Source organism: Sordaria macrospora, chromosome 6 (genome assembly GCF_033870435.1).
Source record: "Sordaria macrospora chromosome 6, complete sequence".
Classification (NCBI taxonomy): domain Eukaryota; kingdom Fungi; phylum Ascomycota; class Sordariomycetes; order Sordariales; family Sordariaceae; genus Sordaria; species Sordaria macrospora.
The window spans coordinates 4195918-4217172 of NC_089376.1; the positions used below are offsets into that span (position 1 = coordinate 4195918).

General features: G+C 54.6%; 5 protein-coding genes across 5 annotated transcripts; 2 read left to right on the forward strand and 3 right to left on the reverse strand.

Annotated features, from left to right (window-relative positions):
- Positions 1-948: 948 nt before the first annotated feature.
- On the reverse strand, positions 949-3692 carry SMAC4_07503 (uncharacterized protein). The gene is made up of 3 exons (XM_066090637.1): positions 2964-3692; positions 2386-2859; positions 949-2320 (listed from the first exon to the last, which is right to left on the reverse strand). Exons 2-3 carry the CDS (start codon positions 2616-2618, stop codon positions 1126-1128), a joined length of 1428 nt encoding a protein of 475 aa, XP_065947618.1. The 5' UTR covers positions 2619-2859; positions 2964-3692; the 3' UTR covers positions 949-1125.
- A 399-nt stretch (positions 3693-4091) lies between these two features.
- On the reverse strand, positions 4092-6106 carry SMAC4_07504 (uncharacterized protein; the record flags this gene model as incomplete). The annotated part of the gene is made up of 2 exons (XM_003345468.2): positions 4092-5976; positions 6040-6106. The coding sequence occupies 2 exons, from the start codon at positions 6104-6106 to the stop codon at positions 4340-4342; spliced, it is 1704 nt and encodes a 567-aa protein (XP_003345516.1). The 3' UTR covers positions 4092-4339.
- Positions 6107-7574: 1468 nt separating this feature from the next.
- Positions 7575-9024, forward strand: SMAC4_07505 (uncharacterized protein). Its single transcript, XM_003345469.2, has one exon. The coding sequence runs from the start codon at positions 7683-7685 to the stop codon at positions 8811-8813; it is 1131 nt and encodes a 376-aa protein (XP_003345517.1). The 5' UTR covers positions 7575-7682; the 3' UTR covers positions 8814-9024.
- A 187-nt stretch (positions 9025-9211) lies between these two features.
- On the reverse strand, positions 9212-15516 carry SMAC4_07506 (uncharacterized protein; the record flags this gene model as incomplete). Its single annotated transcript, XM_003345470.1, has 2 exons — positions 9212-12555; positions 12606-15516. 2 exons carry the CDS (start codon positions 15514-15516, stop codon positions 9212-9214), a joined length of 6255 nt encoding a protein of 2084 aa, XP_003345518.1.
- A 337-nt stretch (positions 15517-15853) lies between these two features.
- On the forward strand, positions 15854-21008 carry SMAC4_07507 (uncharacterized protein). Its single transcript, XM_066090638.1, has 4 exons — positions 15854-16892; positions 16972-17999; positions 18054-19806; positions 19870-21008. The coding sequence occupies exons 1-4, from the start codon at positions 16509-16511 to the stop codon at positions 20767-20769; spliced, it is 4065 nt and encodes a 1354-aa protein (XP_065947619.1). The 5' UTR covers positions 15854-16508; the 3' UTR covers positions 20770-21008.
- Positions 21009-21255: the final 247 nt, after the last annotated feature.

Sequence of the window (21255 nt, forward strand, 5' to 3'; positions counted from 1 at the left end):
AATAGGGTGTTTGCTTGTTTCGAATGGACGGTACGGAATGATATGTCAAAATCAGGGGAAAGCAGAAAACCGACGGGACTTTGCGGGGAGGAAGTGGGAAGTTGGAAGTTGGAAGGTGGAAGACATGGAGCAGAGGAAGGTCCGATGAAGGAGGAATGCCTTGTGGACGTGTACAAAGAATGAAGCTCAACTCAGGATTGAGACGTATTAGATCGAATTGAACAGAAGAAATCGCATACCTCTATGGTACCTTATACAGCAGTCATCCGGAATTACCTTTCAATCCCATATCCCAACTCATTACATCTGCCGCCAGGAAATGTTGTCCTCGGACGCATGTTACCTCGTGACGGGGAACTGCTGCTTGCCCGACTACGCTACGGGATAACTCCCGGTCGAGTTGCACAGCATCGACATCGACATCGACATCGGTACTGTACACTACGAGAACGAGCAAGCATGGACAGGGAAATATCGATATCGGTACTGGGAATAGGTCAAGGAAGATATTCCGTGCAACTGCAGTGCATGTGTATCCACGCAGGATATACCCCTGAATGGTTTGTTGTAACCTCGAAGGATCGCGATCTCGAGTTTGAAGTGGCAGTGAATTGGTAACAACTAAAGGTTAGGGCTGGAGGTGGTTCGATTGATGTCCAAATAGCACTCATGAGCAACGATTGAGAACATGATAACACCTCTGAACAGACCGATACACGTGTAGAATGGTGAAGTTCGATCGTTAACGGGATATTTATTCCTCGTCCTATATCGGACCTTCAGTACGCTAAGGAAAAACTTAGCGATGATACGACGCTAGGATGAAAGAAAATGATCAACTCTCTGCAGTCCCACTTCAGTCTGGAGGTATCATCTGAAAACTCAGGGGCAATGTTGGACGTTGCCATACTGTCACGTGCAAGAACGCCAACTTCTTGACTTTCATGCCTTTCGATGCACAGTACTGACGAGATGTGGAGGTATGCATAACAGTCATAATATTCGTTGATCATCAGGCCTTTATCCAACAGTAGCCATTTCTCAGGGTCGGTCGGCTATGTCCATCACTCTTCAGGGGTATCTTCAAAACAAATCCAATCCACAATTCAACCACATCACTCCTCACTACATGCCCTTCTCACCAGCCGTCTGCCTCTCTATACCCACAGCTTCTTCCTCATCAACGGCGGCCTTGGCAGAGATCTCCCCAACCACACCATCCTCCCTCTCCCTGACACCGATATCCGCCGTAGTGAAGGCGTCACAAGTATCCCTATACCAAGGCCAAAAGTTGACAGCAAGGGCATAGCTCCAAGCCACAACAAAGAACGCCAACGGAACAACCATACTCATCGCCGTATCATGCATGTCCGCCACGGCGCCCATAAGCGGAGGAACAACGGCACCACCAAAGACACCAGCGACAATGAAGCCCGACCCACGCTTCGTATGCCTACCGAGTCCGCGCATACCCAGCGCCATGATGGTAGGGAAGCAGATAGACTCAAAGAAGAGGGTAACATAAAGCATGGACATGCCCGTATTTTCTCTCTGGGTGACCGAAGGGGCAATGAAGATGATGCAGGCGGTAAGGAAGACGAGGAAAACCTTGCGCGGGCGGACGAAGTGCATGATGGCTGCGCCGACGAAGCGGCCGATGGCGAAGGACCCCTGAGCACCAGCTAGGAAGCGGGCTCCTAGGGCGGAATCGGTGTTCTTGCGAGTTTCTGTCACGTAGTTGATGAAGTACCCGGCGATGGCGATCTGTGCGCCAGTGTAGCAGAACTGGGCGAACGACGCGTGGAAGAGGCGGTATTGTTTCCTGAAGGGCTGGTCGGCCTCGCCCGCGTGGGTTTCGGCGGCTTGGTGCTGCATGTCTGCGTCGGTGATCTCGGGCAGTTCGATGAGGTAGAAGACGATGGCGAGGAAGAAGACGAAGATGGCGATGGCGGTGTATACCCATTGCACGTTCTGGAGGGCGACCTCCTCGTCGAAGACGAAGAAGACATACGATCCGAGGACGGGGGCTACGACGGTGCCAATGCCGTTAAAGGCTTGGGCGACATTGATGCGGATTTCCGAATATCGGGGGGGCCCGCAGACAGTGATGTACGGGTTGGCGGCCGTCTCGAGAGAGCCCAGGCCGTTGCCGATGATGAAGATGCAAACGCAGAAGCCGGCGAAGGAGTGGGCCTTGATGCATGGGATCGCGAGGAGGGCCCCGAGGCCATAGAGGAAGAGACCCCAGATAAAGACAGCACGGTAGCTGAAGCGGCGAAGGATCCAAGCGGCGTGACCGAGGGAGGCGAGGGGATAGGCGCTGGGAAGAAAGAGTGGTTAGCGGAGGTTATGGTAGTGACGAAGAGGATGAAGAGGAGGACATACCCAAAGTAAGCGACTTGAAGACCAGCAGATCTCGACTTTGTAATGTGGAGTGTCTCCTGGAAGTGCTTGTTCAAGGTATCAAGCAGGCCATAGCTGAAGCCCCAGAGGAAGAAGAGGATGGTGACGAGACAGATGGGGACAAGGGATTCTCGGAGGGAGAGTTCGGCTGCCTTTGTGACCTTGTCATCCCGCACTCGCAAGGAGCGCTTCTTCCACCACTCTCTTGAGAGCATGATGTCGAATGTCACGGTGTCTCTCGGTGGTTGTCCTTGTTGTCTGGACTATTCGTCCGTGTATGGGTATTGGACGAGGAGAATGAGAGCGAAGTCCCAGATCACAGGCAGGGCATTGGATGTTGTTGGGCCTCGGGGATAAAGTATCGGTTTAAGGATCCAAGGTCGGTCAAAGGAAACATGGAGGCCCTCGTGGCAATATAAGTAGAGGCCGATGAATCCAGACTCTGGCTCCTGTACTCTGTCAAAAAGAGGGGATGTCAGCGATGCTGTGTCTCCGTCGGTTAAATGATCTACCGGGGCAAACCAGGGCAGCGCATTGGGACAGCGGCGACTGTAACCTACCACGAGCTAGGCTGGTTCCATTGCAACCATTATTCACGATGATTAGGAGTCCCGTCAGGTTGGAGATGCTATCTCTGTTGGCTCTTTCTTTGGTGTTGTCTAGCCAGATCTGTAGACAAGTCCCGAGACATGGAAAGGGTTCTGTAAGGGTTCGACTGGAGTTGTCGTCATGTTGCGTTCATTCTAGACTGAAGAGGCTCGAGGGCCTATTTCTAGCTGGGTAGTCTGGGGATGTTGAATCCATGTATGGGGCCAATTGCTACGTAGGAGTGTCCCAATCCCGTGAGTGCCGCTGTCGCAACCCTTGATGTCTGCCGACGTCGATAGGCCTATAACATCGGGCCTATTCTGCAGATGTTTGTCCGGGGTTGTCCATTGCTGTTCTTGTTTCGCTGCTAAACACCCCGACAACACCGAGTACCAGGTAGGAGGCGGGGAAAAGAAGGGCATTGATCGCCGGTGGTCAAGTGATGATTGTGTGGTAGGTTGGATTCGTGTTCGTTCGAGCAAGGTGGTATGGATTTGGGGGAGTTATTGGTGAATGTGCTGTGCAAGGAATTGGAAGAACAGGGACAAACAAGAATAACAATTCCAGGAGTGGGAAAACGTCGGCTGCAGTGGGGTCAACAACTGAAGTGCGTGTAACGTGAGATGGAAAGACTCCATCTTGGGGTGCGGGGGAGGAGCTGTTAGTTGTCGCTCCCCCATGGGGAAGCAACGCTTAACAGTGCTAGCGCAGAGGGCCCCATTGGTTGATCGTCCGGTGTTGGTCCGCGACACCACCCCACCTTACCCCGAAGTGTCTCCGTCTCTTGACTCTTTTCCCGGCCACGCCGACTCCTCATTTGACATGCAACTTGATCAACCAACCTTTCCAGCCACGCGGCATTCACGACAAGTTCAACGTGGAAGAACTCCCTTCTTTGAGTTGAAAAGGCAAAGATCTCCGATCCCCTCCAACCTCGGGCCCTTCCCGCTTCATCAGCACATGCTCAACGACCCCGTCACACTTAACCAAGACAACAAGTGAAGACCCCGAATCCCGAATTCAGAGCTATCATTCAAGCTGAACTGATACCAGGCCCGGCTGCCACCCACCATTCAGCATGGCCGTAACGATAAAAGCCATCATGTTTCTCCTCCACTCTCTGCCTTGACGGATTCGGTATAAATGAAATGAACATGTTTAAGCATCAAGGTTAGTCTATCTATCTTACTATTCGTGTAACAGGACACGGTCAACAAGGACCAGAGAACGAAAAAGGACATAGGAAACAAGAAAGCTTCCCAACCGTGGTATCATCCATCACCAAACAAAACCGAAACCCAATACATAAAGAGACATCATGCAAAAAGAACCATCAACTGACTGACTCCTACTCCTTCTGCCCGTTAGGCCCCTGTCCGCGTCTCTCCACCTCCGACATCTGTCCCGCCATCCGTCCAAACTGCCACTCTGGTAGCGTGATACCCGTCTGATCATTGATGGTTGTCATCAACGGCGGCAGCATCTGATAGATGTTCCTCATGGTCGCCATGCTGCTCTGCTCACCAGGAGTACCGCTTCCAGCACCCGAACCCGCCTCTGCGCCTGTGTTCCACACGCTGATCTTGGGCTGCAATCCCCTGATAGCCTCGGCGTTCGCCTTGGCCAGCTCGACATACGTGCCCTTCTCGATCATCATGTACTGCAGCAGACCCTGAGGACCACCAAACGCGTGGCTCATCTTGGCATATGCCTCCGCCATAGCGCCCATAGCCTCCGCTGCCTTCAGCTTCTGCTGAAGCTCCGCGTCCGCCAGCTTGATGGCCGCATACGCCTGGGCGTCGGCACCGACCTTGGTCTCGTACACCTCCGCCTCAGTGTGCTGCTTGGCCTTTTCAAAGTTGGCCTTGGCTTCGGATTCGATCTGGTACACCTTGGTGTCCACCCCGATCTTGGTCTTGTAGGCCGTGGCCTCGGTGGCCTGCTTGTCCTTCTCAAAATTGGCCTGGGCCTCCTTCTCGATCTCGTAAGCCCTGGCGTCCGCCGCTTGCTGCTGGGCTTCACGCGCGATAGTCGCCTTGACGACGTCGGTAGCACGGAGACGCTCCATCTCGGCCGCGGCACGCTTGATCTGCACCTCACGCTTGAGGTCCTCATCCTCGGCTTCAGTCTTGCGAGCGGCTTGGATACCGGCGATTTGCACATCACGATCGAGCTCAACCTTGCGTGTCTTGAGAACGGCCTCGGCTGTGGCCTTCTCGATGTCCCGCTCCGTCTTCTGGACCTGGGTCTCGGCCTGGATCTTGGCCAGCTCGCGGTCCTGTTCTCCCTGGATCTTGGCAATCTCGCGCGCTTCCTCGCCCTTGCGTGCCTGTGTGCCAACGTTACCACGCAGCTGGGCCTCGGCGACATCGATACGGGCCTGGTTGGTTGCGCCCTCGTGCGCCTTTTGCGAGAGCGAGGCGAAGTAGGTGGAGCCGGGCGCGTCCTTGAGCTCCTTGACGTTGGCGTTGTAGATCTTGAGGCCGAACTGGTCGAGTTCGGATTGGATGTTGCGGAAGATGCGACGCTTGAAGACCTCACGCTCGGTGAAGATCTCTTCCATGGTCATGGCAGACACGAGCACGCGGACTTCGCCTTCGATGATGCCCTTGACGATACCTTCGAGGAAGTCATGATTGTTAGGACCCTTGTCGCGGCCCGAGTCGGCCAGGAGCATGGCGAACTTCATGAGGGCATCGCCCCGGTCTTCGCGGCGGACTGCTGAGTCGGAGACGGCTGTGGCCCCGTCATCATGTTCATCACTGGGCTTTCCTGGCTCTTGGTCATGGAGCATGCCACCACCTACTCGTCGGATGTTGGCACCTCGCTGGTTGACATCGGGACCGACGGTGAAGACGACAGGGAGGAGAAATTGAAGCTTTTCTTTGGTCATGGCCTGGAGACTCATGGCGTAGTCGTGCGGTTGCACGCTGAAGCGCATGCAGCGCTGGAAGGGCCAAACCCATGCTGCCTTTGTGATTTTGACTGGTGGTGACACTGGTTAGATGTTGGCCTCGACTTGGAAACCGAAGAGAATATGAGACTTACGGGTCTTGACACCCATGCCAGTGACAGCAAGGTACTCATCGGGAGCGGCAATCTTGTAGGAGGCCATCTTGTGTGAATGTTTGTATAGAGGTATCAGCTTGATGCTTTGACTGGGCAGAGTCTTTGTCTGCTAAGGGTGAGATGGGGAGTCTCTCCCTTCTTATATACTTACCACCACCATGAGTAGGCTATCTCGCCCTTGGAGTGAGCTGTGCCTCATCAGTCGTCGGTACCTGATCGGTAATAAGCGGGTAAGCCCCGAACTGATGGCATACAAGGTTCTTTCATTTGGTCTACAAAGCTGCGGCCGGTTGGCACAAAAAGTTGTTGGTGTTAGCGGTGATGAACTCCCATGTGGACGAAGTAGGGTAACAGAGAGTTCGGACAAAGCCCCGGATACGTACAAGGGGTAGTTGCTTGGCAACCTTGGCACAGCCCGAACGGGAGACGACCAACGGAGACGACCAACTGGAACATGTGCCTCTGGTCTGGATCTCGCCACTTCCCCGGCTTATTCTACACTAATGACTCCAACCAGGGGCATCAGCTTATTGATCCTTCGGTATCCCGTTGAGTGAAGCTCTGCGAGTAGTACCTCTAGAGCGTGCTGTTGTGAAGGTAGATCGTATAAATCCGTCTGCTCCCCGCAATGGTATCCTCCATCGAACGACCTGCATATCAGCTCTTCACCGAGACCCCCGATTCGCGACTTTGGAACTGGCGTCTCGACAATCACTCACTCACCAGACCTCCTACATCGGTACCAACTGCGGATAACAAAGCGATTGGATTTGCACGTCGGTGGTCGGCGTTTATCCTCACGAGAGATTAAACATGACCACCAAGCCACTAATTGCCGCCCAACATCTGGCTGGGCACTTCCCAAGGCATCAGCATTTCTCAACTAGTAACACCGACATCCTGAGCCGTTTATCCGTTCCCCTTTCGCCATTTCCACTTGGCATAGGGCCATAAGGGTTTGGTTCCCGGTCCAGTGACCAGTTCTAGGGCGCAGTCCCTGTCATGGAAGGACAAGACGGGCACTAAAAAGAACCTTACTGGGTTGGCGTCCGCCCAGATTGTGGCTGAGCATCTCGCTGATAAGTCAAGACCGTTGGTTGGGGTAGGCTTTCTGCTCTTGAACCAGCACGATAGCAACATCACTACTTCAACTTCAACATTGCCTTCAGTTATAAGGTTACAGTGCTTGATCATCTTGGCAATTAATACAAAGCATTACTGTGCTGGTGTGCAGCTGTTGTTGTTATTTCTTCCAACCTACGCCTCGTCTCCAGTCTGAAAACTGGAATTTACTTCACAGCTCCAGGGGCAAGATCACAAGCTGATATTTCATCAACAAAGAGCTCTTACCTCTAGGCCCAACCCGGGAAATCTGGCACCAAACCAATAATCACGAGCGGGGAGCAAAGCCCACAGCAGTGATATTGCCATCGCTCCGCCTCAACCGCCAAGTAACAACCGGCGCCGACTGGATTCGCACGACCAGTTTCCGCCGTTCCGGCACCGAATCTGTCAACGTTCTTTGAAAGACACATATTTCCAGTTGTGTCCACCGGTCTGAACCATTCGACACTTTGCCTATTCACCACTTGTGAGAAACAACAACATTCCAAGTTTCCAAAATGTCCAAATCACCACATCTCGGCGACATGGACTCGCTTCCTCCACCCTCTTACACCGAAGCGACCGGCTCTACCATCGGCCCCTCTCGGGGATCCACCACATCCACATCCTCCGTCTCCGGTCCCAGTGCCGGTCTCGCTCCCGCTCCGATCCCCATCCGCACAAACGAATCCCCCCTAACAACCCACCTCCGCACCCTCCCTTCGCGCCTCCGTTCCGCGCAACACTCCCACTCAACAACCCAATCCTCGCGCGAAACCTTTCTAGTATCACAATGCGTCCCGCACATAGAATGGTTCATCGAGGATATCGTCAACCTGCCCAAAACTCCGCGGGTAGCTGAGCTGGTGTTAGTTCCTACGGAGGGATTACCTGGTACGGAATCGTCGATGGGGCCGAGATACGAAACTTCTGCGGGGAGAGAGTTGGCTAGAAAGAGAGCGGGGAGGGAGGATAAAGGGTGGGAGATGGCTGGAGTCAATGAGAAGAGGGAAGATGGGGATGGGGAGGTGGTGAGGGTTGGGTGTGTTTCTGCTTTGTCTGTGCAAGAGAACCGGGAATGGAGAGCTGTGCCTGTGGATGAAAAGGGAAGGCCCGTGGACATGGACCGGAAGGACTCAGGCTCAGCCACCCGCTCAGCAACGGAGAATTACACCTTTGGAGAATGGGGTCGTTTCGAAACCGAGCCATCCACCTCATCATCTTCCTCTTCCCTCTCCAAATCCACATCACAGCTGGGACCCAACGAAGCATGGAACTGGTTCACAACCCCGATCCTCGCTCGTCGCATCGCCTCGCTACTACGTCCCGAACCAACCCTTGCTCGGAAAACTGTCCAAGCAGCTGTTGAGGCACCCAAGACCCCGACTTCTTCCTCTACAGGTACCAAGAAGTCTGGATTCGGCAGCTTCTTTCGCAGATCTTCGGCTTTCAAGTCTGATTCGCAGGGGCAGACACCGATGGAGCGGGTCATGACGCCTGTTAGGGACGGTGCGATGTTGGAGGAGGAGAGGATTGCTATGGCGGTTAGGGCGGAGGAGGTCACGTTTAGGAGGGAGAACGAGTTTGGGGTTTGGGAGAGTTTGAGTGGCTGGGTTGTTGTTGTTTCTATTAAGGTGGGGAGGTTGTAGGATTTGATATGTGAACTCTTAGGATTTGTGGTCGATGTATCTTACTGGATGACCGGGAGGGGACTGGAGGTGGAAGGGCCGCAGGATAGGGCTTTCTTGAGATGAGATGGTCGGGAATGTTAGAGGGCAGTCTATTGCCGGACGTTCATGGAGCTATCGCGCCTTACAGCAATATCAGCTGTAGTACGTCTGAATTCATCATTCACGTTCGTCTTCCCTGCATGTCCAATGGTCTTGATTTTGAGGTAGCTACATGTAAGCGATGATTGTGCGACAAGACCGGTAAGATTATACCGTACAACACTACACTTTAACGCCGTCGATTTTTCCACCTGGTACTATCATAAGTCCATAACTCCAGTGTCATAACTCATGATCAAATGCATCACTCATCAATATCAACCCTCTCGTCCGACCAACCAGGCCCTTCCCTTCAAATCCTCAATGACACTATCTCTCATCCACCAATTATTCCCCGACGATGATCCCGCTCCCGGCCCATGTCCATGTCCATGTCCCTCGCGCATCTCATCCCAGTTCGGTACATCATGTCCATGCTCCTTCTCTTCTTCTGCAGAGACCTTCTTTCCTTTGCCTTTACTCCTGGTCATAGGACCATGTCCTGCTCGAGCTTTCGCCTTCCCCTTTGCATGTGTCCTGCCCGCTGTCGTGCCATCCGCTACTGGAGTTTCAGGCACTGTAGCCAACGCAGGTAGAGTAGCAGAAGGAAGAGATTGCACAGACAAGGATTGTCGCCGCTCCATCCATTCAAACAACAGACGGAGACCAAGCAGTTTCTCTCGGCTCGGCATGCCGCCTCCGCTCAGATCATTCTCAAGCACAAGACGGGCGTCGACAAAAGTTGTGGCCCCTTCGCCTTCGCCCACGCCGCCGCCAGAGCCAAGGCGGTCCATGACTACCGCTCTTTCGGCGTGGGTCAGCTTCGCCAACTCCCCAAGTGCGTTGTCCATGCCCTGGCCATTCACACCAGCAGCATCGGCGCCTGTGCCAGTCGTGCCATCCAAGCCACTACCCTCAGCACCATTACCCAGTCCAAACACCCACTCAAAGGGATCTCTCTGCTGCCCATCTTCCGAAAGCGGACCCATACCACGGCCCAGAGCGCGCAAGGTAGCGGGGAAGGGTGCCTCAAATGCTGGCCTCCTCCTCAAACAAAGCGTCTGGTTCTCCTTGAACTGTTCCACCAAACTCGGGTTCGTCTCGAACTCGATGGTCAGGTTCCAGTAGCCCTGTTGCCCAGCATCTGTTGTGACTCGAACGACATCGTCCAGAGGTGGCAACAGGCAAGGGGTTTGGCGGCGGATGATGACACCGTCTGACGAGGACTCGAAAGGCGAGTCAACGGCCGAGTTGGCTGCTGCGGCGCGGGCTGATGGACTGTTGCGTTTGAGGGAGATGAGAACGGGGACGTTCAGACTTTGACCAGTGGCCCCGTCCTTGGCGACGAGGCAGCGCGGGTCCGTGGCTAGCACCCAAAAATGGCGGAAGGCCTGCAGGTGGGCTCTGTTATCCTGAACCGTTGCCGGGAAGATGGGATAGAAAGCCACAATCAGCGCCGCGACGGCGAGGTCACTGTTCCCAAAGGTAGCGGTCCCATAACCGAGGAACAAGGCTCCGATAGCTATGTGACAAGCCATGTGACTGCCGTACGTGGTTTCCTTGTCATCTCTCCCATGTAACGCCCGAAGCCGGCGGAGAATGACTAGATCGCCGGTGCCCGCCATCACGGTCGCGCAAGAAAGTGCCAACATGTCCACGCACATACGCGCGTTTGAGCGAGCGAGTTCCGCGTCAAAGTTGCTTTTCGGCATTGAGACCAAGCGGATGAATTCATCTAGGTAGTGCACCAGCAGATCGCGGACCTGAATGTTTCCTGACCCGGCGAAGCGCAGGCCCAGAGCGAAGCAGAGACCGGCAAGGATGGAAAAGAAAGAGAGGTCCTTGCTTTGTAGACGAGTGGTGGAGGTCAAACGGTGACGAGGTTGGTACTCCAGTGGGAGCCCTGTCTTGATCCAAGAGAATGAAGGTGTGATGCCCTTCCAGAGAATAACATGCTTGGCCATTGTGCGAAGAAGTAGAATGTCAGGACGGACGTAGTCAAACTGCAGCACAGTATCAGGGACGTCGATCTTCCGTGCTACGATATGATCCTCTGATTTCATGAAGATCAAGGCCACGGCAACGACAGCGGCGGCAGCGGAGCGGTCGAGGACATGCACGAGCTCGACGCGCTTGGTGGCCGTGGCGATGGTGAGGAGCTTCTCTGTGAGACGCATGTCGCGCAAACCTTTGAGATCATTGCCTTTGCCGAGATTGATGAACCCTAAAGCAAAGCCGGCTGCGAGGCGGTAGGACTCGTCGCGGAGGGGATCTTCTTCCTCGCCGTCTTCAACGTGTTCGATTTCCGACATCATGATTTCGCTCATACGCCGGTGTTGACTGTTGCAGTAAAGCAGACCGATACCCATAATGCCGGTAGTCTGGGTGTGCTTGGAGAGGTTCAGTTCTGCAGCGCCGCGGGGGAGCATGCGAGTTACGTGGACTGACAGTAGCCTGGTGATGAGAGAGTCCATGGTCCCGATGTACGAGGCAGCGAGACCGAGTAGAAGGCCGATGGAAGTCATGGTGTGCTTGGGGGTAAGGTACTTAAACGCTACCCACTTGGCCACTGACTTGAGGTGACCGTTCAGGCCGAGAGCAAGCAAAAACCCGGCGTGTCGGTTACTGAGGTCCTGGCCGGGCTTGTTGTAGAGGATCCAAGAGGTGTCGATGCCTTTGGCTTGTGGCGATATCGCAAGTCCGCCGGCAACGCCCTGATGGAAGAAAGCCCAGTTGATCTTTTCCTCCGTGAACTGACTCTTGTCGACACTGACCGTGTTGTTGGTAGGTCGGATGATGCATGCAAGGTTGAAACCACTGATGTGGTATTTCTGGGTAAGTAGCGGGTACCGCAATGAGTAGTACAGCAAGCCACGTCCAGGTGGGATAGCAAGCGTGCTGGTCGCAACAGTGGTAACCAGCTCCTTTTGCTTCTCCAGGTACTCGGACTCGGACCACTCTGGCTTAGGATCAAGCCGGAGCACGCGGGACTTGCCCGAGGACAAGAGGTTCTGAGCCTCATTGAGCCTCCTGTCCTCCCTGAACAGGGTCCGAACGACCAGTTGCCTCTCCGAGGCATCAGTCTCCTCACCGTGTTCTTGTAAGTCGTCCAAATGCTGACACAGCATACGAAAGTCCCATCTCGCCATGTGAGAAGGTGGTTGAAGTTCTGACCCTATCGCCTTCGACACCTTGACTTGTTTGAGAATGGTGCTGACATCGGTGCGGTTGACCAGCTTCAGCAGCTCAGTGGGCCAGGACAATGGAGGGCTAGGCTGACAGATGAAGATGAAGTCTTGTAAGGGAATCAGGATGGCTTCTGGCAATGTCTCGAGTACCTGAGGAGTGAAACCAGCGGAATGCATGGCTGCTACTGCTTCGAAACGGTCCTTGGCTGATTTGAGGAGCTCAAAGAGCTTCTTGAACATGAAGGTGCGTGGAGTCATGTTACGCCACGCCCTCTCCCTTGGATTGCTTGTACGAGCGTCGGCGGTGGCGGTAGCGTAGACTTGAGGAAGCGTCAGGAAATCGGGGCCGTCGTCGGTGGTGAAATGCTGCCGTATCCATGTCAAGACACAATGGTTGAACACGGGTGGAGGTATCGCCAGTCTAGAAAGAGAAGCTGCGGGCCAGTCAGTGAAAGTATTATTCTTCTTGGATCAATGGACATACCTGAATCATCGGTGCCGAGATCTGCCTGCAGACCGAGGCTATAGAGCTCCTCGTACTGCTGCCACCCAAGCCATCTCGCAAGCTGCCAGAGTAGCGCCCTAAGATCACTCTGACCAGGCGAAACTTCTTCAGGGGACAGGACACTCAATGTCTGTTCTTCCACGAGGAGGTGAAGCGCAAGCATCATGCTCCAGGCTGCCTTATTGCGACTGTCGCGACCCCTCTCGACGGCTGTTGGAAGGTAGCCATTAGCGCCAAGCGCTGCCAGACCTTCAGGAGATGCGATGAAACTCTTTGCAAGTTCGATATGACGGGCCATGAAACTCGGTGGCTGCGGTTCTTGGCTTGACGGGATGGTGTCAAGAAGGCCATCCTCCAGCAAGAATTTCCAACCCCCGTTCCGCATCCATGGTGCATCAGCAGATGCCCCCGGGGTGGTATAAAGTTCCATGGCTTCCCAGCTACTGCTAGGTCTAAGATCACGGACGCCATCACCAACAAGGGCCAGCGATGCGTCGTTCGTATGCCCAAGGGCAATGAAGCTCGCCAGCAACAAGACGACAAAAGAAGACCATTCTCGATCCGGGGTGGTGCTGTCTACTTCCTGTCGGTTCAAGACGCGAAGCCATTGTGTAGTATGCCACCAACCTCCCAGCAGTCGATCGGAATGCGAAGCAGGAAGAACACTTCGGCAAACGTCCAAGGCCTTGCGGACCTGGGAAGAAGATGGGCGAAGCTTGATTTGGAGGCGATGGAATGCGCCGTCCTTGTCCATTAGATCTATGACTCCACGGGGAGAACTGTGGCACAATGCATCAATGCGGATCTGGGACAGGCGAATTCCGTTTGACTTGGGATCCAATGACGCCGTCCTTGTTCTGTGAGTCCCCGAGTAGCTGAGGTTGTTGAAATCATCAAGCAGAAGGAGAGTCGCGTCCACAGTGGTGAGCTGGCTCCATGGAGACTGCAAGCTCAGCTCTCTGCCACCGGGTTTGCCCTCGGAGAGAATGAGGATGGTCTGCTCGTTTCCATCCGAGATCTTGCACGAGTCAAGGACGCTTTGCGCTCTTCGAAGTTCGCTGAAGACCATGGGAATCTTGGAGGAGAGTGCTGACGTGGCTGGCTCGACATTTGAACCCGGGACGGGATGCGGAACATGCAAAGTTAGGAGCTGTAATCTCTTGTCGACAACATCCTGGATACCAAGAAGAATCTGGACATGGCCCTGTTCGTCAGTGGCAGTAGGAGGGCCAACGAGGATAAACACTTTCGACTGAGTCTTGGCCGGCTTGTCAGCTAGTGAGTAGCGGACATTGGCATTCTCCATAGGAAAGGTGTGAACCTTTGTGAAGAGAATCTCGTGGGTTAGTCCATCGAACTCGTGATCATCCAAGCCCATGTTGTGGAAGCCCTCAAAGTCCCCACCAGCACGGAGCTCCTCGAGCAGAGAGTCGACAGGTGCCTCGGCGAGGCTGTTAAGACCATGACTGAACGAGTTGCCAAGATGTAAGCCGCCATAGGCGCCGCTCATGCGTGCACGTTGACTGCCTAATGAATCTCCCCTCCTACCGCCATGCACAGCATGTAGTGTTTGCTCGGAGAAACTCGCCCTCTCTTGGGATGCGGACAAGTCAGCTCTGGCCAGCAGAGAGCTAACGCGACGAGACTGTCTGCGGGCAGCGTCATCAGTCTTTTGAGGGTCTAGAGAGTTCAAGACACCCTCAAGCGCCCGGCCCTTGTGCTTTTCCTTTCCCTTCTCGTCGATCCTGACACTTTTCCGTGGCTTTTTCCCGGGAAGAGGAGCACCAAAGCTATCTCTGATGGAGGGGTGGACGGGGGTGCTGGCACCGCTGGGCATGCCAGGGGCCATGGAACTGCGTCGACGGGTCGACTTGACGGGTTTCTTCTTTCTCTTGCCAATGAAAGGATCTTCGTTTTCCAGGAAGGTCAGGCGCCAGACGCTGTACATGCTGTTTTCTCTGTTAACGGTGACAGCAACGCAGGCCTCGCCCTCGGAGGAAGAGGCATAGCCGGGTATCTTGATTGCCTCGACATGGACAATCTCCTCGGCGGGGCTGAGAAAGTTGGAGGTGGGAGAGGTTGCTTGGCGTCTCTTGTTGGTCTTTTGTTTTTCCTGGTGGGCCACCACTAAACCGATTTCGAGCAAAGGGTCTGTCAAACACACAAGACGAGGCCAAGGACTGTCGGGAGTCTCCATGGGTGGTTGCCACATGTTTTCCAGCGTGTTGCTCAGCTTCAAAGGGAGCGCCCTAGGTCGGCCCAGGCCTTCGATAGAGAACTCGGCGCCGGTATGGTTGAAGATGGACGAGGGCTGTGGCGAGACGAACGAGTTCGGCGGGACCTTGGGCAGTCGTAAGGTGACAGGCAGGGTATTGTTCGCTCGCTGTTTCCGTTGTATGATGACGCCAATGGGAGCGGCGCAGGCCGACTCGACCTCGAAGGGCATGTGGACGACATGGCTGGTTCCGGAGAGGAAGTAGATGTGGGCTTGGGTCTTGAGGAAGACAACGAGGGCTCTTGCGAGAAGTGGCTTCGCATCATGTTTCTCGGTCTTGTTCTGTTCGGTCGTGGGTTTCTTGGGCCGTGAAGAGGCAGCGTTGACAATGGGGTGGGAGTCTGTCGAGGTAGGGAAGTAGGTGAGGAGAGCTTGGGTGACTTTCTCGTTCTCAATGTCGAATCTGAAGCTCTTTCGAAAGATGCCGCCGCGGGACCAGACGACACAGGTGTCGGTGGTCAACAGCTCGTCTTCGCACTCAGCGTGAACCTGTCGGTCGACAAATATCTCCCAGGTGTAGGACGAAGAGGGTGGGTTCGGAGGAAGGAAGCCTTCGTCGATGGCATGTCGCAATCCGATGGGCTGATGAACTCCCAGCGAAGTGGCCGCCGCCATGATGATGTCTGTCTGTCGGGAGCTGGGTCGGTCGTCAAATCACTTGGTCGCTAGCAGAGAGAAAAGAAAATAGAAAACCGGTAGAATCGCAGTCAAGCCATTTTCCGGATCGTTGCATAACTGAGTGCGGACTGAGTCCAGACTGATGTGGTCGTGATCGAAGCTGGCGCATTCGGTCTTTTTCGTCTTTTGTTTTATTTGGAAGGAGAAGTTGAAAGTGGGATGGAAGCTCTTGGAGGTTTCCATGTCAATTGCGCCGTCGGGCATGGAACCGCTACCAACATCGTCAACACCACTGGAAATCGCGCCTGATAGCGCTGTGAGACGCGACTACTGCCCTGTCCTCCCCTGCAGCTCCCCACAGATGTGACTGGAGATGCGTGGTCTGTGCTCCATGTACCCCTGCGGATCGCTCAAGTGACACTTGTTCCTAAACACTTATGCCAGGAATTGGGGTTTCGTCACAAGGCTGATGTTATTCCGCTGCCTAGACAGATGGAAACGGATGCGCAACATCTTCAAGATGATTGAGAAGGATGAGTACCACATAATTCTTCATGATGTCTCTATATCTCCAGACCAATTGCTATGTCACCCTGCCAGGTCCCATTTAATACATAGTACCTTGCCTTTGTCTTTGAGCGAACTTCTGGCATAAGCATTTACCATTCGCCTGTGGACCTGCCCTTACTGACGTAGCGGTCCTCCACTCTCCGTTCCCCGGCTCTGGAACCGACCGGGCGACCGACAGCGACAACGAACACTTGCAGCAGCAGCAGCAGCGACCATTGCGACAGGACCAGGGACATTGAACGACTGGCTCAGGCCTAGAGGTAGGAACCCAACAACGAATAGCGCCTGACCATACCTCTAGGCGCAACTCCATTCTCAACGCTTCCCAACAACTTACCTCTGGTAGTACTTTGCGATCAATCAGATCCGTCACCAAGCTACGCCATGATACGAAGGGAGACTCCTCGGCTCCAATCAACATGACGCAGGTCCCGCCGGAGACAGGCGACTCTTCCACCGCAAACACCACGCCCGCTACCACCATCGTCACCTCTCCTAGAGCCCGCCCCAAGCGATCCATTGGCAGTACCATTGGCACCACCACCACCACCTCGACGGCGACGGCGACAGGAACAGGGACCGGAACGGGCACAGATGGGGAATCCGGCATCACGGTAGAGGAAGGGTCGGAGGACGATGGGGAGGAGGAAGAGACCGAGGACGACGATGAGGAGGACGACGACGACGAGGAAGAGGAAGACGAGGAACCAAGACTCAAATATGCCCGACTCACCCAACATCTCGGGTCACTGTATCGTAATGGCGACGCGACAAGCGCCTTCCTGACGGCTGGCGACAAGATGGTCAGACAGAACCACCCGTGCCTGTCACCGAGATACCTTGCACATCACGACACTTGCTGACTTGTGATGGCTGCACCAGATAGTAGGAACGCATAACGGCAACATCCACATCCTCCAATTGCCCGCCTTCCAGTCCCTACGCGTCTACCACGCCCACGGCGCCTCCGTCACCAGTCTCTCGATATCGCCATACCCACCACCTCTCCCGACCTTTGACCCGAAACCTCTCACCCGAGTCTTCTCCCAGACGAACAGTCCCTTGCGACCGGGAAGCGTATCCAACGATAGCCACCTTCAGACCAATTCTGCCTCTGCCGCACGCAAACGAGACGCCCAGGCCCATGGAGTCCCCAACACCCCCTCCAATAACATTCACATCGCGACATCCTCTATGGACGGAAACATCTGTGTCCAGTCTCTGATCGATGTCAAGGATGTCACCCTCCGCAACTTTGCCCGACCCGTACAAGCTGTTGCCCTCTCTCCCGATTACAAGAACGACAGGACCTATCTGTCTGGTGGCCTAGCCGGACAACTCATCCTGACCGTTGGCGCACCGCAGGGCAAGAGTACGGCCACTACGACAGGAGCCGCTGCTCAGGCGGCAGGATGGCTCGGGAACATGGTGGGCGCCGGGTCCGGCAAGGATACCGTTTTGCACTCTGGCGAGGGCACCATCAACACCATCAAGTGGTCACTGTCGGGGAAATACGTTGTTTGGTTGAATGAGCACGGTATCAAGATTATGCGGACGAAGCTCCATCTCGACAGTGCCGACCAAGAAGATGCATGGAAGCGAATTGGCCACATCGATCGGCCGCAAACAGAGGAGTGGGATACCATGGCCAGCGTCTGGAAGGGTAGAGCTGAGTGGATTGACGAGCTGTCCATCGAGCCTGATGAGCCGGGCAAGGGTCAGAAAGAGGTGCCGGCCTCGCCTGCGGCTACAATCTTGAAGCAACAACACCAAAAGACCGAGAAGAAGATTGAGAGATTGGTTGTAGGTTGGGGAAGCAATATCTGGTTCATTCACGTTCATCCCGGCGGCATGGGCGTCGGCAAACACGCCGGGGAAAGGTCCGCTGGACGGGCCGAGATTGTAAAGCTGTAAGTGTGCTTTCTGGCTGCGTCCTTGACCAAACTAACCCGAGATTCCGCCAGTCTTCGCATGGATTGCATCATTTCCGGCATTTCGCTGTATACCCAAAACTTGTTACTAGTGCTCGCATACTGCTTACCAGATGAAGACGAGGACGAAGCATCTGACAACGTCGTCCCCGGTCACAAACACACCGCATCAATAGCGTCTGGAGGAAGTCAGCCATCAGGAGGGATCAAGCGCAGACAAAACAACCCACCACCAGAACTACGCCTTATCGACCTCAACTCCCAGGCCCAGGTTGACGAGGACGGATTGAGCGTCAGCCGCTTTGAACGCTTGACTGCCAGCGATTACCACCTCGGGGTTCTTCCAGCTCGCAATGTGGCCGCCTCTGCCGCCAACAAAGGTACCTTGGAGACTTTGGCTGGCTTCGGTACCGACATGCTCAACGTTGGCCTCAACGTTGGTCTCACCGGCCTCAACGCTGCGCTGAACCCCAAGTCGCTTTTCAGTTCGGGCGCCAGCATCAAGAGCAGGGAGAGCGACGAGGCCTCGTCGAGCTATATGGGAGGCATCAACTCGGCATTGAAGGGGACACCTCGCACTGCTATCCATCCAAACCTCAACAAACCAGGCATCAAGATCTTCATCCACAGCCCATACGATTGCATCTTGGCAACCAAGAGAGACTTGGCCGATCACCTTGGTTGGTTGCTAGAACGTCAGCAATACAAACAAGCATGGGAGCTGGTCGACGAACATCCCGAGATCGTGGCTGCCACCGACCGAGCATCTGAGCTAGGCGGCTCCGAAACTCCCGACCGAACCCAAAGCGATGACTTTTATGACGACACCGCCTCTGTCATCGACGGCATGCGCAGCCATTTCTCCCTCGCTGAAAAAGAAAAGCGGCGCATTGGCGAACTTTGGATCCAAGAACTGGTCGAAGCAAGCGACTGGACTCAAGCCGGCCAGATTTGCGGCAAGGTCCTCGGCACCCCCGACCGCTGGGAGAAATGGGTCTGGACTTTTGCCGGCGCCAACAAGTTCGATGAGATTGTCAACTACATCCCGACTGGGCGAACACGACCGCCCATCCCCGGAACCATCTACGAAGTCGTGCTTGGCCACTACCTCCAGGTTAGCAAGCCCCGGTTCAGGGAGCTTTTGGAACGATGGCCGTCAGACTTGTTTGACGTTGGCACCATCATCACTGCCTTGGAGAACCAGCTCAAGTACCGCGATGTCCGAGAAGACAGTGTCGAGGATGGCGAAGTAGGAAGAGATTGGCGCATCGTCATGCAGAGTTTGGCAAAATTGCACGAGGCTAGCGGGCGGACCAAGGAGGCGCTGAGATGTTACATCAAGTTGCAGGATGCCGACTCGGCGATGCGACTGATCAAGGATGGACATCTGGCTGAAGCGGTAGCTGATGATATTCCCAGTTTCATCGGACTTCGCGTACCTCAGGAAAAGCTCCTCAAGATGTCGAAGGAACAACTCGAGCAGGCCACTAGCGAGGCCATCTCGTTGTTGGTCGATGAGGCGCAGCATGGTTTGGTGAAGCCGGACCTTGTGGTGTCGCAGTTACAGGAGAAGGACTTGAAGCTTTACACGTACTTTTACCTGCGTGGTCTCTGGCGTGGCGAGGGCATCCACGAACACACGCATGAGTCTCTCGCCCGTCTGGTCCTCGACAGCCGCACCATGGTGGACCAGTTTGCCGACCTGGCCGTCCACCTCTTTGCCCACTACGATCAGCCGCTGCTCAACCAGTTCTTGAGGACATCCACAGCGTATGCCTTTGAGAAGGTCAGTTCCCCTTTTCCCCCTTATTTTATGGCTTGTCATTTGCTGACCACTTCATGTTCCCAGGCCGCCCAAGAATGCGAAACGCGCAACTACATACCTGAGCTCGTCTACCTCTACTCTAAGACCGGTCAGATGAAACGAGCGCTCTACCTCATCATCGAGCGTCTCGGCGACGTCTCCCGTGCCATCGCCTTCGCCAAGGAACAAGATGACCCCGACCTCTGGGAAGATCTGCTCGAGTACTCCATGGACAAACCCAAGTTCATTCGCGCCCTGCTTGAGGAGGTGGGGACAGCCATCAACCCCATCACTCTTGTGCGCAGAATACCAGAGGGGCTCCAGATCCCAGGGCTCAGAGAAGGCATAAGGCACATCATGAAGGAGCATGAAATCCAGTACTCCATCTCGGAAGGCGTCAGTCGCGTGCTCAGAAGCGAAGTCGCAGCGGCTATGAACACACTGCGAAACGGGCAGCGCAAGGGTGTCAAATTCCAGGTCGGTGTCAAGGAAGGAGGCGAACATGTCGATGTCCAGCCGGCCGATATCCCGACGCAACCCCTAAACGAGAAACCATCATCCTCCGGCCTCGCCTCCCAAGACGCTGCATCCCAGCAGCCACCACCCACTCCATCGACCCCAACCCACCGCCGTCCAAGGACTGCGGCAAAGAAGTACCAGGCTGGCCACTGTGCTCAATGTCTCTCACCGTTCACCACGTATGAAACAGACACGCTAGTCGGCTTCGCTTGCGGACACGTTTTCCACTTGCCGCATTTACTCGAGGCGCTGAATCCCGGGGAGACGGTGGATGCGGAAGTGTTGCTGGGAGGTCTGGGAGCCGAGGAACGGAGCGCTCATTTGGTTGGCGCGAAAGTGACGCATGCGAGGTTATTGAGGGATCGGATTGTCGGTGGCTGTGTTGTCTGCAAGGCTGCTAAAGAGGATGAGGGCGAGGCAAGATGATGTGGGATGCAGCACTGGAGACAAGGAGAAGGGGAAAAGCATTTGTTATGTGCATGCTATGTTTTGAGCGATGATTTACCCTTGAGAGGTTTTGGTTATGGTACATCGGCATAAGGTTCAGTATTCGTGGGAGAATGGGTGCAAGGAGATGGAGATGAGACAGGTCGGCACGCCGACCGAGACATATGTTATGATTATGAATACGGATATGTTGATGACTTCGTACGAACGAAAAGGCTGCCTTGCTTTTACGTGCTCATGGATGTTGTGGTCAAAAGTTGGCTGCCGGGCCGTCAAGGTGCCGAGCGGTCGTAGAAAGAAGCCGAACAGATCCAGGTCAGTACAATATCCTTCAGGCATACCCTCACACACATATAACTGTCACTCATTTGTCTTTGAACCATAGGTTTAGGAACTTTCTAAAGGGAAGAATCCCTAATGGACTTTAAATGATGCGTTTTCGAAGTTTGGTGATCTAAACCATCG